General features: G+C 43.3%; 1 protein-coding gene across 9 annotated transcripts in view; it reads right to left on the bottom strand.

Moving 5' to 3' along the window:
* Window positions 1–17,627, bottom strand: part of RALGAPA2 (Ral GTPase activating protein catalytic subunit alpha 2) — a 343,889-nt gene that overhangs the window by 16,530 nt on the left and 309,732 nt on the right. For 2 of the 9 annotated variants that reach the window (XM_053246349.1, XM_053246350.1), the window contains exon 40: window positions 4,192–4,231. The exons of 6 other annotated variants lie outside the window; for them this stretch is intronic. In XM_053246349.1, coding sequence (XP_053102324.1) covers window positions 4,227–4,231 — 5 coding nt within the window. In that variant the 3' untranslated portion in view covers window positions 4,192–4,226. Of the gene's footprint in view, window positions 1–2,699; window positions 2,881–4,191; window positions 4,232–17,627 lie in introns of those variants that run through there. One more of the 9 variants, XM_053246351.1, reaches the window with a different exon arrangement.

Genomic DNA, 17,627 nt, shown 5'->3' on the forward strand with positions numbered 1-17,627 from the left:
TATGCAACCAGGGCAGACCCTGCTTAGCTATGGGGACAAGTCATGCTCGCTACCACAAGACCAGCTCTCCTTTCCAAATGTTCATTTTTGTAACATCACAATTGCCATGTACTTTCTCCTTATGCTGGCTAACCATGAGAGTCAGTCTGGGATGAGAGGAAAGAAAGCTCTTTGGAAGGTAAGTCTACCATAATGGTGTCACACAATTAGGCAACAGTTATATTAGTGGCTTTTTATCACATGGGAAAATGGAAATGTTATCTAAGCTAGTCATATGAATTGCTTCTCAGTCTTTGGCTAAGATAAAGTGTAGTGTAGTAGTAGTAGCCATATGATTCAACACTCAGATAGAGAGATTACCTTGCTTTCATTTCTGGGGCACACAGTTCATAGGACTTTAAGCAGTTTAGAAACCATGGTGAAATGCTGAAGTACTGAATCCCCCCATCTAGGCCTGGCAGCCCATCTTTGCTCATTGTTACTGGTACTATAGTTCCTTGAGCCATAAAGGGGTGTTTTCCCCAAACTGTTGACCATTCCACCCACCCACCCCTGTGGTGTTGTGTCCCTAGTGTCTCCCATGGTTAATATAGTGTCTCTTTCTCGCCCACGTTTGTCAGTTAGCTCAGAGATTTACAGTTCACTCACTCATAAATCTCCAATGCTTCCCCAGCCTCCCTCTTTGGGATGTTTTGCCTAATGCTCAGTGTGCCACCTTCTGCACACCAAGGCTTTTCCTAGTCAGAAAGAATATTTCCTGTCTATTGCTGCAGCAATGCCCTATACAGGGGTTATCTAATCCTTCACATTTTAGTGCACAATAGTAAGGGGAAAGGACTGCTCAAAGATAGTAAGTGATTTGTTTGTAAAGTGTGAATCTTCATACACACAATACATTAAAATGCTCTCAAAGAGATGAATTATTAAGCAGATTCAAAGTACGCTCATATTGGCTATTTCTGCAGGATGTGTCTCAGGAATGCCATATACATTAGATCCCAGGTGGGACAGGTCTAGTGCTCCACTAAAGGGCTTGATTTCAGGGGAAAGAGTTCTACTTTAAAGAGGATCATAACTTCCCTGTGATATCTGAACAGATACTGGATCGCCTGGCTGTGATGAAGACAGAAAGACTCCAACCAGCTGCCTAGAATTGGATCTGCTGTAGCTTGGCTCACTGGGATGGGCTTCTTTTAAAGCAGCAGGCTGGAGCTTTCCCTGTCTGTTGATTCACTCTCAGCATCCTGGGATTAATTCAGGGCTGCCAGTCTCCAGAGTGAGAATTACTACATGCCACTTTCCCCATTACACTGTTCAAGTGTTGGGAGAAGTTTTGGGGGGGGGAATCACTTCTGGTGGGGGCAATTAGGAATAGAATACTGGCACAGGGTACATAACTCTTTCCCTGCTCTGCAATGTCTTCCCAGGAGCTTTCCCCTTGTGGGATTGAGAATGCAGGAAAATGCTTTTTTAAATAGAGCAGCAATTTCCAGGGGAGAAATATAAGTGAGAAAAGGGCGGAATCTCCTCTCATTTCATTGTTATCCATCACTCTCACAGAAGAGGCTTTTGCTCCTTGTAATGGGCCATCAGGCCATCAAACCCAAGTGCATGTATTATAGTTTCCATGTACTTTATAGTTTGGTAGAGAATGAAATATACATCAAATTTATGTTTTAGTTAGGAAATATATTTTTTTCTGCAGCCCTTTTATTTATTTTTTCCTGAAGTCCATCATATTGTATAATCTCTGCTGTGGGGAAACTCAGGCAGGGTTGGTGGTAACACAAGAGCTGCTTGCCACTCAGAGGAGTACATAATCATCATTCCTGGCATTTAGTGAACAAGATGTGCTCGCTTATGTAGGTTACAGGATACACCAATGAGGCCCAGCACTTAGGGAACCCAATCAACAATGTTCTCTTGAGTTATCTGGTCTAAAGGCACAGTACGTGCATCACACTAGATTACCAAGGATCTGTGGAAGTCAGTTTTGGCACTACAGTTCTTTAGCAGATTAAAAAAATCAATAAAAGCACAATTGCAAGGTCTTCACAGAAATCTAACAGTAAGCTAAGTGGAAGAAATAATCTTACTTTACAGAATCCAGGTTAGGATTGCATCTTTATCTCTCAGGAGGAGTTCATGTCCAGAGCAAGTGCAACTAGTCTCCATTAAAAGCAAAGATATTAAAGTAGTTTAGGCAGTTTAAAATATCCCATAAGAAAAATGGACTCCGTTAATGTCTCACCAAGGAGCTTGTGAAAAAATGGGAATTTACATTTTTACTTACACAAACAATTGGAAAGAAAAAATGTAAAGCAAGCAAACAATATGACTGTATGTGCAAATATTTTTAATATGAAAAGTGTGGGTCTTTGATAGAACTGGGAAGGTGTTTTGCTTACCCCAAAAGAAAAAGGGAGGGTGCAGTATTTTAAATTCCTGCAGCCAAGCAGAATGACAGATGGTCAAATTAATACAATTTTTTCCAATGAGCAAGCTCAAGCAACATCCATGCAAGCATCCAACAAGAGCACTCCTGTGCATATGAGAAGCTGTGCATATGCAAACAGGCAAGCATGTGTAAGAGAGAACAACCACACCTGGACCTTTGTAATCACTCATGGAATTCCATCAACCTTTCAAGGTTGCACATTCCATTAGTCAAAACTTTTTTCTGCCAAAACTATCCCTCTAAACAGGTCTTGACTGATGGGGAGAAACCAGTTGTGGAATGAGCAAATAATAACTGCAAAAGATAAAGTCTTTTATACAGATATTATAATTATTCCACTTGCAAGCCATTTGGCACAAGTTGTAATTACTTGGATTTTCTTCTTGTCACAGAATATAGAATTTTATGCATATCCCAGTTCACTGTAGAGAAAAGAAAGGGCTGCAAATGAACACAAAATGACTGTGTGTGAAAATAAAGGTTACTGTGTCAGAATATTCAGTGTACAGGTGATGACGTATTTATGCCTGCTTCTAAATTACTATAATACTTATCAAATGTGAACACCATGGCAGGAAGGTGTTTCACAATGCAGTTTATCCTCTTATAATAGGAAGTAAACATACACCCTGACCCTAAACACATCACCAGGAAGTAAATTCTACTGATTTCAGCGGGACTATTTCCAAGTAATGTGTTAACACCTGGAGCCTAAATGAGTTAAAAATCTATTGCTAATGTATGCATATTAGCCTTTGGTACACAAATGTTTTGCTCTCCCTCAGGAATATCTGTTAACCACAAAAGCTTAATAATCTAACTCTGAAACACAACTGACAAGGTAGGGGCACTTTTCAGCTGATGTATGGGTGCACTGGAGAATCATCCATCAAACTGATGAGCTGGCAGTTTGACAGGTTATCCTTTAAGCTGCCTCAGTTCCATATATCTGTGAGCTGGCTTTGTAGGAGTTAATTCAGTGCCTCAGCAACCCTGCCAGCCAGCAATGTTCTGCTGCCGGTCAGCTTCCTTCCTTTTTAGCCTTGCACTGGAAATTACCCAAACAAGCAGAACCAAGCAGACTGCAAAGGTCACACCTGGCGTGTGGCCAGCCTGCTCGCCAGCTCCAAAACTGCACCCCCAATTGCCAGGTTCAGGGCAGCCTGTGTTTTCCCTCTTTTGTTTCTTTTTTCCTCCCCCAGCTGTTCCATTCATAGGCCCAAGCTCAGCAATCTGCCCTCCCCAGAAAAAGAGCCCCTTATTAAGCCGAGCTAACTCAAAGGGCCAGCACAGCACGTGCCGCTCCTTATCGGCACCATCTCAAGATCCTATTCCATGGTGCTTAGGCAACAAAAAAAGTAAATGGACTTAACTCCCATTGGTTCCCCTGCAGCAATTCAAACAAAAGTGCAAAGCAACAAAGACATTTTCCACCATGGCAGGTGTTGGTGTCAGATTCCGCCTGAAGCAAGCAGGAGCAGAAGAAAGAAAGGGGGGAAAAGGGCTTTCCAGTGAAGCTTAGACATGCAGGGGCAAAGAGAGTGAGCAGCGGGACTCTTAGTACTGCTGCTTAGTGGGGTGGGCATCGCCAGGGCCACTTGATTCGAGCGCAGCACCCAGTGAAAAAGGAAGAGACCAGCCCAGATTAAGTGAGGGCTGTTTCAGCTTTATGCAAGCAACAGAAGGAATCTGGTTAGTAAATTGAGCATGACGCCATGTGAGCAACCTCTTACCTTTCTCAATTACTGTAATGAGATCTTTATATATTTTAATCTAAAGGGAAAGAACACAAAATCATGTAAATACGGGAACAGCACACCTGCTGCTCTAATGACAGCCTTGTACACACTGCTTACACAGAGTTACTAATGGGGGAAAAAGACAAGTTGTGTGAGTTAACATGAACTGTCCTTCTAGCGCTTTTCATTTGGAAATGGAACTAATGAATATCAGCACCATCACACAGTGAGATGTAAGTGGTAAATTACTTTTTTCTCTGCACTCTGGTTGAAAAACAAGAGGTAGGAAACCATGATTGGAAAAAATAGAGCAGTCATTCTCTTCCTCCACACCACAAATGATATCACACAGGAGAATGCCTTCATGGTTTGACATTATCAACTTTATATTATGCTCCATCAGTTTGCTACTCTTCAACAATCTGAGAGCTAAACATAATTTGATGTGAAATGGTCTACATTTTATAAGCACAGACTTTTATTTAATGTGTACAGGGAATATTAGTTCTTCATAGGCACCTACATAACCTCATGTTTGTGGGAAATTGTGGCAGCTATGGATTTTTGCCTAATTGTTAAGAATGTGTTTGGTTGGTGAGATGCTGACTTTAGATGAGTGAACATTTATAAAGGCGAGTGGGATCATGGCAGGAAGCCCTGCCCTTGGCTTAAGTGCATTTGCTAGACCATCGGTATGGTCCCAGCATATGTGCAAACTGTACGCACCCAAGGACTCTGCAAAAAGGAGAAAGAACTTATGTACATGTAAAGGGGCATAGCTACAATTGAACAAGCGGGGGGGGGGATGTCTCTGGGCTCCTGAGGAAGGGGGTCTGCTGGCTGAGTGACAGCTCGCTCTTTGCTTTCCCCCTCGTGCTTCTCTGACAAAGGTGTGGGGGAGGGGCACACCTTCCCTTTTTGTCCCAGGGCCCACTCCAACCTTGCTATGCCCCTGCACGTGTAATCTGTTTGCATGTTCACAGAGATTGTGCCATCTAGGGCCTGCGTAGAGGCTGCTACACGTTATGCTGCAATCCTTCTCCCCACCCCCATGTACTTTCACTATATGCATGAAGATATTCAAATATGGCTTAAATAAGAGGCTCATTCTGGCTGAGTTCATTGTTGTGTGAATGTTGAAGACAGTAACAAGAAAGAAGCAAGGGTTTCAAAAAGCCATACATTTATTTGTGTTTTGGACTCTGATTCCCAGACTATGAAGCATTGTGTTCCCCAAATACTAGCCTCTAGAGAGCAGTGATGAGATTTTTGCTCAACATAAATCAACATGCAGAGAATAAGCCCATGGGCCATTCATAATTGCTTCCCCCACCCCAATCTTGCTTTTAATTTGTTTTATTATACATGATGATTGGAAGCTGCCTTGAGGGCTTATTTGAGCAGAAAGTGGGGTATACACTGGACAAATAATGTTCATGTAGAAGGAAAGTAAGGTAGAGTGTGCCATCAAGTTGATTTTGACTCCTGGTGCCCACAGAGCCCTGTGGTTTTCTTTGGTAGACTACAGGAGGGGTTTACCATTGCCTCTTCCTGCGCAGTATGAGAGGATGCCTTTCAGCATCTTCCTATATCGCTGCTGCCCGATATAGGTGTTTCCAGTGTTCTCTCTAATTTTTTTCATTTGTGTGCGGAATGAATTTTGTTCCGGGTGGCAGTATTAAGGCGGTATTCAGAATGGGGCCTTCCTGATTAAAATTGATTGGAATCTAAAATTAACTGAGCGGACATAAAAAAACATGTGAGCGTGCACACGTGCACACCTTAGAGGGAACACTGAGTGTTTCCCATAGTCTGGGAAACATACCAGCAGGGATTCAAACTGGCAACCTTCTGCTTGTTAGTCAAGCAATTCCCAACTGCACCACTAAAGGTGACTAGAAGGAAACTAGTAGGTAGCTAAAACAACCCACCAAGAGTGGCATAAGAATGTCTTCTACTCCAGGAATATGGATCAGGCAGCTGCTGCCTGTTGTTGCAATTAACCTGATGCAGAAGAAGTTTGGCATAGAACCGCCAAATTATTGACTAGCTTTCAATACTCCACCCAGTGGTACTTTAGTTATTGTTGCAAATGAGTTTAACAAATTCATAACAATGAAAGAGAAATAGGATTCTTTTCACTATCTGAGTGCCACTTGAATTAGACAAATTTACATTGACCCTTGAATTAAGCAGCATGTCATCCTGCTTTAAAAGAAATTCTTAAATAAAATTAAGGATTGTGCAACAGTAGCACATTCTTTCTTCCCAAAGTGCAAAGTACCATATGTGACAGTTATAAAACAAAACCAAAATAAAACTATGCTGCCTCTCTATCCCTAGGCACTCAAAGCAACTCATAATATATTAAAATAAAATACAATGAGCACTAGAGTAACATGGGGGCTAAAAGAGGGAGGTATGAATCAAAGAGTCCCAGGTTCAATCTTCACCTCTGTCATAAACTCACTAGGTCAGTGTTCCTAATTGCAAGGCCTGTGAGCCAGTGGTCGCTCCCACTGACCCAACGTGCTGTGTCCAATGCTGGTGGGGCTCCTTTAAGGGAAACAGACTTTTTGAGTTCCAAAGCCATCTTGAAAGGTGTGCATGGAGCATTGGGAAGTATAGTCCTTTCCACTACTCTGTGTATGCCTTTCAAGATGGTGCTTAGGTTTGAGAGGGCTCAGTTTCCCTTAAAGGAGTCCCTTTAAACTGGGAAAACACAGCACTGCACAGAGGTTAGAGGTCAGCACAGTGGGAAATGGCTCTTTCAACTGGAAGCTTTTTTGTTTTGTTTTTTGTTTTGTGCCGAACTGGCCATTGCATGAAAAATAGAGTGAAGATCACATTAGGTGGCCTTAGGCAAGCTACTCTCTTAGCCACAATTGCAATCTAGGGATAATCTTACCTACTTTGCAGGGTCACTGTGAAGATTACAACACAATAATATGTGTTCTGAATGCTCAAAAGGAAAGGAAAGATTGTGCCGTCGAGTCGGTGTCGACTCCTGGCAATCACAGCCTCTTGCTCCCTAGGCAAGTTGCTTCCCTGCTGCGCCATTAGGTGGTGAATGCTCAAAAGTGCTACACAAATGCTAAGTATTTAGCATTTAGCTAAAGTATATAGCTACATAAATGCTAAGAGCCAGCGTGGTATAGTGTAGGGATGTGCATGGGATGGCATTTGCATTCTGTTCTGAGCTCAGAACGGAACACAAATGCCCCGGATTTTGGACTCCAAAATGCTTGGGATGCTCTTCTGGCCTCTGCCCACGCACGGCAGCCATTTGTGTGGTGGTGCTGTCCACGCAAATGGTTGCCACGCATGCACAGAGTCCAGAAGAGCACCATTCTAGAGGCCAAAATGCTAATTGGAACGTTTTGAGTGCTCCGAGTTGGAACAGGGTTGTTCCATTCCAAGCTTCGGAACAGGCCCTTCATTTGAAGGGTATCCTATTCCAAGTTTGGAACACTTGAAATGGCCCAAATTGCGGTAGGAATATTCCAACTGCGAATGATTCTGCACGTCCCTGATACAGTGGCTAGAAGAGTGTTAAATTAGGTTAAAATCCCTATTCAGCCATGAAACACACTCTGGGCTCTTTGGACGAAGAGCAGGATATACAAGTAAGTAAGTAACAACTGACTAGCTCTATATTTCACAGCAGTGAAAGTCCTCGAGGGAATGGGAAAGAAAAAAGGTACCCTTTTTCTTCTTTCCCGCTCCTGAAACTCCCCTCTGTCTGTAGGACCTGAACAGCACAACAAGGTTCCTGCTCCAGGCTGGCTGCAGCCTGGAGTAAGGGCATTTCTTGTAGGGGTGAAGGATACAGTGCAATATTTTGTTGAGAGTCAACAAATCTCTAATTTATCAGCTCCCTGTTATCTCTAATTTTCAGCTCCCTCTGCTGACCATTTGGCAAACATTTGTATATGGGCTTTTAAAAAATGATCATCTTTTTTGGTGGGGGAACCAGATGTTTCCCCTAAAGATCCCACTTCTGTTGTGGGGATACTGCATTCTCTCAGCACAAAACCAGCAATATTTACTGCTGGAAAAACCATCTCTTGTGCTCCTGCTAGTGTGTCCCTTGTGACCATAACTGATGAATGGAATGTGGCTGTGCAAGTGGCACAGAATTCTCTTTGGATAGTATCTGTGAGGTCACTAATAAGAAGGAAGAGCTCTCCTTCCCTCCCACATGGTTGTATGAAGGGCTTTTTTTTTTTTTTTTAAAATATATATATAGGCTGTATGTTCCCCTGCTCCCTGGAATACTCCACACCCATTTTTATTAGAAGGGCTAAATGCCAGCAGGGCTACCTATCTGTTGCAATGTCCCACCAATTTGTGGTCTGTATGAATTTTTGTTTATTTATGTAATGTTACAACAAAATACAATGAGGCTGTTCTCATGAGCAGTGGGAAGCGCCTGAATGGGGTTAGCGGGGAGAGCGGGCTTAGCCCGCTCTCCCCGCAGACGAGCACACTGGCAGCCCTGAGCAGCCACCCACACGACTCCGTCACAGAGCCGGAGGGCGCTGCGGGGATCGGGGGCCATGTGGCGCTCAGAAGTTCCAGGATGCCCCGTGCAAGTGCGTGGGGCATCCTGGAGAGCTCCCCAGGGGCGGGAGGCTTGTTTCAGCCTCTCAGCGGGGGTCTCCTCATTTGTTGCCGTGGTGCAGAGTCGCGGCGCAGCAATACACGACCAAATAGCCAGGGTTTGCAGAGTGCTCACTCTGCTAACCTCGTTTAAGGAGAGGGCTACTTAAGCGGGTTACCTAGTTTGAGGAAACTGGGCTCGCCTGAGAACCCGGTGGTCCTCACGCTCGCCCAAAAGCGGGCTAGGCTCCTGTAGCCTGCTTTTGGCCAATCGTGAGAATAGCCTCAATATATTACATTAATTTCCATTAGAGTACTGGAGTTTGCATTTCCCTGATTATTTTCAAATTAAAAAGCAGCAAACAAGAATATGTTTGCTCTCCTGTTACAGTAAGACTACTCATCCCTTCCATTACTCAGGGACAGGAATCATGCCACTGGTGCTGGCATGAACAAAGCATTAAGAAAAGTGCAGGGTTTTTATCGTCTGGAAAGGCCCCAAGACATTTTGTTCTTTTTTGAGCAGCTGCTGCTTGGTCCTTTAGACTGAAAACTCATAATTCTGTTTGTATCAGTCTGTTGCCATAGAAATGTATGTGATCACACACATTCACCTTCATGGACCCAGAAGATGGATAAGAATTGCTGTGAGGTGATGGTATCTAGTTCAATGGGCCTAAAGAAGCAATAAAAATATTTTCTTCATCAAAATGCTAAGTTGGACAATAGTTGGAGAGACTATTGGAGTGTGTGTGAGGGGGAAGATATAGGTTACAAATCTTTGCACACTCAGAATGGAGTAAAGTCCACTGAGACATGCATCGAGTTGTGCTGTTGGTGTTACTAACTGTGGCTACATCAAAAAAAGTTGTGACCAAAATGTTTCAGCTGAAGCTGATTAATTTGGTTGCTGTAAATGTTGATGGGATATCAACTAACACACTCTGTTATATGGGTGAACAGTTGAGACTGGAAATATGCAGTTATTATTTATTTATATTTATTATTTAAAATATTTATACCCACCCCTCCAGCACACGACTGCTTGGGGCAGCTCACAACATCAATAAAAATAAGACTAATAAAGTTATTAAAAGTTAAGTTAAAATACCAGGCTAAAACCACATTTAAAATTACATTTTGTTAAAAAAGTTCCAAATTAAAAGTTATTTAAAAAGCTAAAAGTTCACAGCAAAAATATTGTCTTGGGTTGGTAGCTAAAGACAGGCACCTCTGTGCAGTCTGAGAAAAAGGGCTGCACCTAATCCACAAAGAAGACATGGGCTACCACAAAATAAGCAGTCATCATTATAGTCTGTTTTGAAACAGAAATGCGCTCTTCTTTGGGGGAGATGATTTAATATTCTTTCTTGCAAGTTCCAGAAAGGGAGACCCGCTCACACCTCAGAGATCATTTCAAGATGACCGAAACACGTTGGGATAAACTACCTTTTATTTTATATTAAAGACTTTTATAACTTTATGGTTAGCCATGTTTTTGCTTGCTTCATGGCACTTTTATGCCATATGATCAATTTGGGTTACCCGCTAGATGCCTTTGAGAAGCCTAAGAACCAGGAGATGAATCAGGGGAAAAACAGGTTGCTTACCTATAACAGATGATCCTTGAGTGATCCTAGTATTCACACCACTGGGGATACTCGCCTGCGCACGAGACCAATCAGGAAGATTCTAAAAGCTTCGTGTGGCGCTCTTGACTCTGCTGATAAAGCACATGCATCCATCAATATGGATGGAGCACCTATATCGGTTCCTGGACGACCACTGGATGCCAGCGACCATCGTAAATGGAAATAGATAGGTAAGTGAGGGAACAGGTAAGTAAAAACATAGACATTGCTCAGAGCACAACTTCCAAGAAAGAGCGGAGGTTGGGTGGGATGTGTGAATACCTAGGATCACTCAAGGATAATCTTACAGGTAAGCAACCTGTTTATCCTCGACGTGATTCCAGTGTATTCACACCACTGGGTGATTAGCAAGCTCCTACAGGAGGAGCGTTTCTTGGACATACCTTGTGCGTTGTTAGGCTAAAACTTGCTTCAAGACACCCCTCCCAAAACATGCATCCTTGGAGGACCACATGTCCAGTGCGTAATGCTTAATGAAGGGGTGGTACAAAGACAAAGTCACAGTTCTCTGATTTTCAGTCATGGAGACTCCTGATTGATTGGCGGCCGAAGATGATACCGCTCTCGTAGAGTGGGCTTTAACACCCTTAGGTGGGTTTTTGCCTTGAGACTTGTATGCCTCAACTATGGCTTGGACAATCTAATGTGACAAGCGTTGGTGAGTGATTCGCATTCCTTTCTTGTCCTTTCTATAGGAAATGAAAAGTCTATTATCTTTACAAAAGGAACAAGTCTTATCCAGATAGAAGGCCAATGCTCGGTGGACATCCAATGTGTGTAGAGACCGCTCTAAGTCAGACTGTGGGTTATGGGGAAATGCTGGCAGAATTACATCCTGGTTGATGTGGAAACTTGTGTTTACTTTAGGATTAAAAGATATATCCATACACATGACTACTTTGTCTTTATGAAGCCTGACATAAGGGTGATCAGACCTTAAGGCACACAGCTTCCCCACTTTTCTGGCCGAGGTGATAGCTATAAGAAAGGCCATTTTAAAAGATAAGAATTGTAGAGGGACAGTAGCCATAGGTTCAAACAGGGTGTGCATGAGATCCATCAGAACCAGAGAGAGCGACCATTGTGGTGCTGGGGTCCTCGTATGTGGGTACATGTTCTCCATGCCCTTAAGACATGTTTTTGAAAGGGGGTAGGAGAAAGTAGTAGAGGCATCCACTCCCCCATGACAGCTGGAGATAGTAGCAAGGTGGATCCTAATAGATGCATTAGAGAGACCAGCCAGTTTTAGGCTAGAGAGATATTGCAATATCTGTAATATGGTAGCCCTTGAGGGCGAAAAAGAATGTGTTGCCACATATGATGTGAAATGTTTCCACTTGGCAGCATATGTCTTACGGGTAGAAGGCTTCTTCTAATTGAAAAGGCTTATTCTCATTCTTCTAGTAGCTGGGCACTGGGTTCAGGGATTTGATACTCCACGTGGTGAGTTTCAGCATCTTGACATCTGGATGAAAACCTGGCCGGGATGCATGGACAGCAGGTCTGGAATGGCTTGCAGGCGTCGGTATCTGCCCCTGGATAGTCTCAACACAGTGGATGCCATGTCTGATGGGGCCCCGGGGTAATCGGAATGCAGTCTGTTTTTTGATGGATAATCCTGTTGAGGACTCTTGGGATCAAGGGAAAGGGTGAGAATGTGTAATATAGAGCCATGGAACAAGAAAAGAGTCTCCCATTGAGTTGGAGCCTATGCCCGCCCTTGTACGGAACAGATTGCATCTCGCATTCTCCTCTGACATGAATAAGTCCACTCATGGAAACCCCCATGTGCGGAATATCGGTAACAGGTCGGTCATGGACACATTCTATTTGTGAGCGCCTGAGTGACACAAAGTGCAACTAAGCTTCCACATTGTCGACTCCTTTGATGTTGATCACAATGGGATGAATTCCATGTTGAATGCACCAGTCCCAGAGCTTCAATGCCAGACTGCACAGGGGATGCGAGACAGCGCCCCCCCCTTGATTGTTCACGTACACAATGGTGGTAGTGTTGTCAATCACAAGCTGTACTACTTTGCCTTGTAATATTGGTCTGAAGGCCTTCAAACAAAGGAAGCACCCCAGCAGTTCCAGCACATTTATGTGAAGGCGCCTCTGGGTGATGGCCCAAGATCCATTCACTTTGTAAGTGGGATAGTGAGCTCCCCACCTTTCACTGGAAGTGTCTGAAGTCACAGTCATTTGAGGGAAGCATGGCTGGAAGGGGATGCCTGTGTTCAGATTTCCCCGAAGGGACCACCACTGAAGGGAATTTCGGGCCGCTTGCAGTATCCACGGGAGTTGTCTCAGAGATCCATAAAGGAGATCAAAATTCCTCAAAAACCAAAGTTGCAGAGGATGAATGTGTAGCTTTGCATGAGTTATCGCAGGGGTACATGAAGCCATAAGGTCCAGTAAAATTGGTATCTGGTGTGCAGTCCTCGTAGGGGTCAAGAGAGCCAGGTTTACGTGGTGCAGAAGCTTCAGCATCCACTCTTCTGGAAGGAAAACTCTTCGTTTCTATCCAACAACGCTCCTATAAACAGTATGGACTGTGTAGGGGCCATTTTGGACTTGTAGTTCACAATGATGCCTAAATTGTCAAAAGTGAGCAGAAGGGTATTCAAATCCTGCTCCAGTTTGTCCTTGGACTGGGCTGTCAAAAGTTCTAGACCAGGGTGACGGAGATGAGTGACTCCCACAGCCACCACCTTGGTAAACACCCTCGGGGTGGTAAAGAGCCCAAAGGGCAGGACTTTGTATTGGTAGGCTAGAGGGCTGACCGTGAAATGAAGGTATTTTCTGTCCTTTGGATGGATCCAGACATGAAAGTAAGTGTCCTTTAAATCGATGGCAACGAACTATCTGTCTCCGGCCAGAAGTTGAATCATGGACGCAATGGAGATCATGTGAAATTTGGTTGTCTGTACAAATTTGTTGAGTGTTTGGAGGTCCAGGATAGGACAAATGCCTCCATCCTTCTTTGGCACTTGGAAATATCTGGAATAGAACCCGCTCCCTTGGATGGTTGGGGGAACAGGCTCTATCATATCTTTTTCCAAAAGGGATATTACTTCCACCTGTAAAGTGGGGGTAGGTGTTGTAGATCTTATGCTCATGAACCAAGGGTGAGTATGAAATTGTATGGTGTAGCCATACAATATGGAAAGTACCCATTTGTCCATAGTTATGAGTATCCAGTAGTCCAGATGTCAGGAGATCATAGATATTTGGGCAGGAATGTCCAAGTTATCAAAGGTTCTGTTTTGAATTCTCACCCTGTTTGGAGCATTGGACAGTTGATTTTCTCCTATGTTGGTAGGGGATACCTGGAGGTCTTGAGGATTTCTTAAAGTCTCTCTTATCACTGGGCTTGACTGAGACTGGTACTTCCTGTATGGAGCATTAGGTACATAGGAAGGCTTGTGTCTAGATTGATAGCTGGATTGAGTAGTTAGGACCGTAAATGACTCCACAGTCAATTTCGATTTCTTCAACTTCTCTAAGGTATCATAAGTTTCAGAGTTAAGAGACCTTCACCCTCGAAGGGTAAGTTCTCAATTTTCTCCCTAGTCTCATATTGCAATGTACAGGTAGAGAAGTGAAACCAGGCATGACGTCACAAGGCTATCAAACTTGCCATGTTCTTTGACTCATAGTCCATCAGATGGCTTGCCATGCTAATTTGTTGTCTAGTAATATGAGTTGATCTGATCTGTATCTCCTTAATTTTTGCCTGCACATCTTCCAGCTTGGCTTCAGCGAGCTCCTCCCACAAAGAGTGTTGGTAACGTGACATACACGCAGTGTAGTTGACTATACACATAGCCAGTGTGCTAGTTGAATACAAATGTCTTCCAAGGGAGTCTAACTTACGACCCTCTGTTTCAATTGGGACTGCATGTGGTTTACCCAAGTGGGAAGATGATGAATAGTTACCACCAACGAGTTGGGTTGTGGGTGTTTAAAAAGGTATTCACAAACTTCTTCTTGGACTTTATACATAATTTCAAGCCACCTGGAAGTGGGGGCTGTAGTAGACAGCTTCTTCCAAGCCTGTTTAGAGGCATGTAGCAGTACGGGTAACATAGGTAATGCAGTAGGTTGGGAGGTTTTTGCAGTTTGCAAGAACTTATAAACAAGGTTTTCAATATTTTCAGTAACTTGTTTATGGCTAAGGCTGAAGTCTTTGGCCATATTGGCAATCAAGATATGATAATTCTTATATTCCTCCTTGGGTGAATCAGAGGCCTTCTTAAGCACCTCATCGACTGGGGATGGTTCTGATGGGGTTTGTGAGTCCGTGTCTGAATCTGGTGCAGGATCCCCGGGGTGAGAGAATGCCCATCAGATGATGGGGCACCTCGTGGCATATGCTCTATGAGTACTGAAGCTGGACTTTGAGGGTCAACTGGCAAGACTGGCTGTAACGCTGGAGGAACAGGTTGCACTGGAAACTGTGGGTTTGACGGAGTGGTTGGTGCAAGGGGCGACTCAGAATCTGTTTGCATTGACATGGTAGCTTGAGTCGTATGGAATGACACTGAACCTGAGGTGACTGTATATGTAACCTCTCTGGGATGATGGAAATCATGCGGGTGTAAAAAGATGCCTTCATCCCTGACTGGGTCAGTGTAGCACACCACATGTAAGGGTTGCACATAACAATCAGTATGAGTAAACCCTCCAAAAGACAGATGGGTTATTGATTGGAAAGTCTGATAGGGCTTGCTCTGATGGGCACAATCACCTCCTCCCTGATACGACTGTTAGGAAGCAGGGCATATGGGGTGGTAGGAATGTGCACTCCAGGGTTTTTCAGTTTTCAATTTAATCAGATTTTGTCTCTCATCCTGAATTAAACAGCCATGAGTGATGGAGGAGAAAGATGGGGTCCTTGGAACTTCAACCACATCTTCAGTATCACTGAGGTAAATAATACTTGGATGGGGTGGAGAAAAAGGGTATGCACCCTGAGACACTGCTATGTTACCTTTTGAAGGCAGTGCCAATATATTACATGGAGGAATCTCTGTCGTTACTGACAGCGAATGAGTGGTTGTCAGACAATCCAGTGTTAACATCCCTTCATTTCGCACCTCCTTTATCACAATTCTAAACTTCGGAATCGTAGATTTTGGTACCAACGACAACCCATTTCTTGACATCAACTTGTTCGATATTGGTACTTCTTTCGGCTTCAATGGTGTCAACAGGTGTTTGGACTTTGAAGATTTCAGCAACATCGACTGCTTCGATGTCAAAGGTTTCTCCAACACCAAGATATTTGACATTGAGTCCATCTTCGACTTCTTTTGGGGAGCAGACATCGAAGTGGAGGACAAAGAGACAGCTCTACATTTCAATTCAGCTTTAGCCTTTCTCGATTTAACCTCTTTCGAGGTTGGGGAAGAGGGCTTCAGTGCTCTTTCCTTTGAGACCTGCATCAGTGTTGAAGGGTGACTGGATTTCGGGCTCAGAGTCGATGTCGACCTTGTTTTTTCCTTACTTAAGGACTTTGCAGATGGGGTCGCATTTTTGGATGTTGAAGGATCAACCGGTTTCTATTCTGGGGTGGCCGTTGAACTCAACATCGATAATGGTTTTAGTGCCAAATTGTAAAGAGCGTTCCTTCAACCTCAAAAGTCTAATTTTCCGAGTATGTTTAGAAAACTCCTGACAAATCTTACAGTTTTCAGTATTATGTTCTTCTCCTAAACAGAGAAGGCTCAGAGAATATCAATCTGATGAGAGGAAAGCAGTGTTACATTTCCCACACTATTTTTCTTTCTGTCTGTCATGAAAACTGTCCAACAAACAAGAAACCTACAATATTCTCGAATAAATATCTATATCTATATCTATATTCCTTGAAGATATCTATTTATCTATCTTCTCGAAGATATGTATGTATATCTTTTCTCTCTCACTTATCCAAATGGTTGAGGTGGCAAACCCCAACGAAGCAGAAGAACTTTCCGAGGCGTCTGTACTGGTTGGCGGTCAGAAAGGAACTGAGGACAGTGGTGCTCCGACTGCCTATATTGATGGATGCATGCATGCCATGGGCGGAGTCAGGAGTGCCACATGAAGCTTTTAGAATCTTCACGAGTGGTCTCCTGTGCAGACGCGTATCCCGTGGTGTGAATACACTGGGATCACATCAAAGATCAACCTCTCCTGCCGTTGCTCCCCTGCAACTGATGTTCAGGGGCATCTTATTTCTGAACCTGGAGGTAGCCTATAGCTATCAAGACTAGTAGCCATTGATAGACCTGTCCTCTATGAATCTGTCTACCCGCTGCTTAAAGTCATACAAGTTGATAGCCAACAACACATCCTGTGGCAGAGAATCCCATAGATTATGTACTGTGTGAAAAATTATTTCCTTTTGTCAGTACTAAATAGTCTAGCAAACAGTTTCATGGGATGAACATTGATTCTAGCATTGTGGGGGGGACACACCAGCAGCCCCTGCCACAAAAGGAGTGAAGATCACTGCCTCTGTAGCCTATTTTCTAAACTAAGAGGCTCCACATTTTGTAGACTTACCTCATAAGTAATGTGCTCTAGATCCCCAGTTATTGAGGTTATCCTCTTCTGCACCTTTTCTAGTTCTATAATATCCTTTTTGAGATATGGTGACCAGAACTGTACACAGTATTCCAAATGTGGCCACATCTTAGATTTGTATAATGGCATTATAATTATTAGCAGTTTTCTTTTCAATCCCCTTCCTAATTATCCCAAGCATGGAGTTTGCTGTTTTCATAGTTGCTGAGCACTGAGTCAACACTTTCAATGAATTGTCCACACAACCCCAATATCCCTCTCCTGGTCAGTCACTGACAACTCAGACCCTATCAGTTTATATATGAAGTTGTGATTTATTTATTTTTGACTGTGCATCACTTTATACTTACACTGAACTGCATTTTCATTTTGTTGCCTATTCATCTAGTTTGGGAAGCTCCTCACAATATGTTTGGATTTCACTACCCTTAAATAGTTCAGTGTCATCTGCAAAATTTGGCCACCTCACTGCTTACTCCAATTTCTAGATCATTTATGAATACATTAAAAAGTGCTGGCCTCAATACAGATCCATGGGGGACTCCACTTTTTATATCTTTCCATTGTGAAATCTGTCAATTTATTCCTACACTGTTACCT

Source organism: Hemicordylus capensis, chromosome 4 (assembly GCF_027244095.1).
Source record: "Hemicordylus capensis ecotype Gifberg chromosome 4, rHemCap1.1.pri, whole genome shotgun sequence".
Lineage (NCBI taxonomy): Eukaryota > Metazoa > Chordata > Lepidosauria > Squamata > Cordylidae > Hemicordylus > Hemicordylus capensis.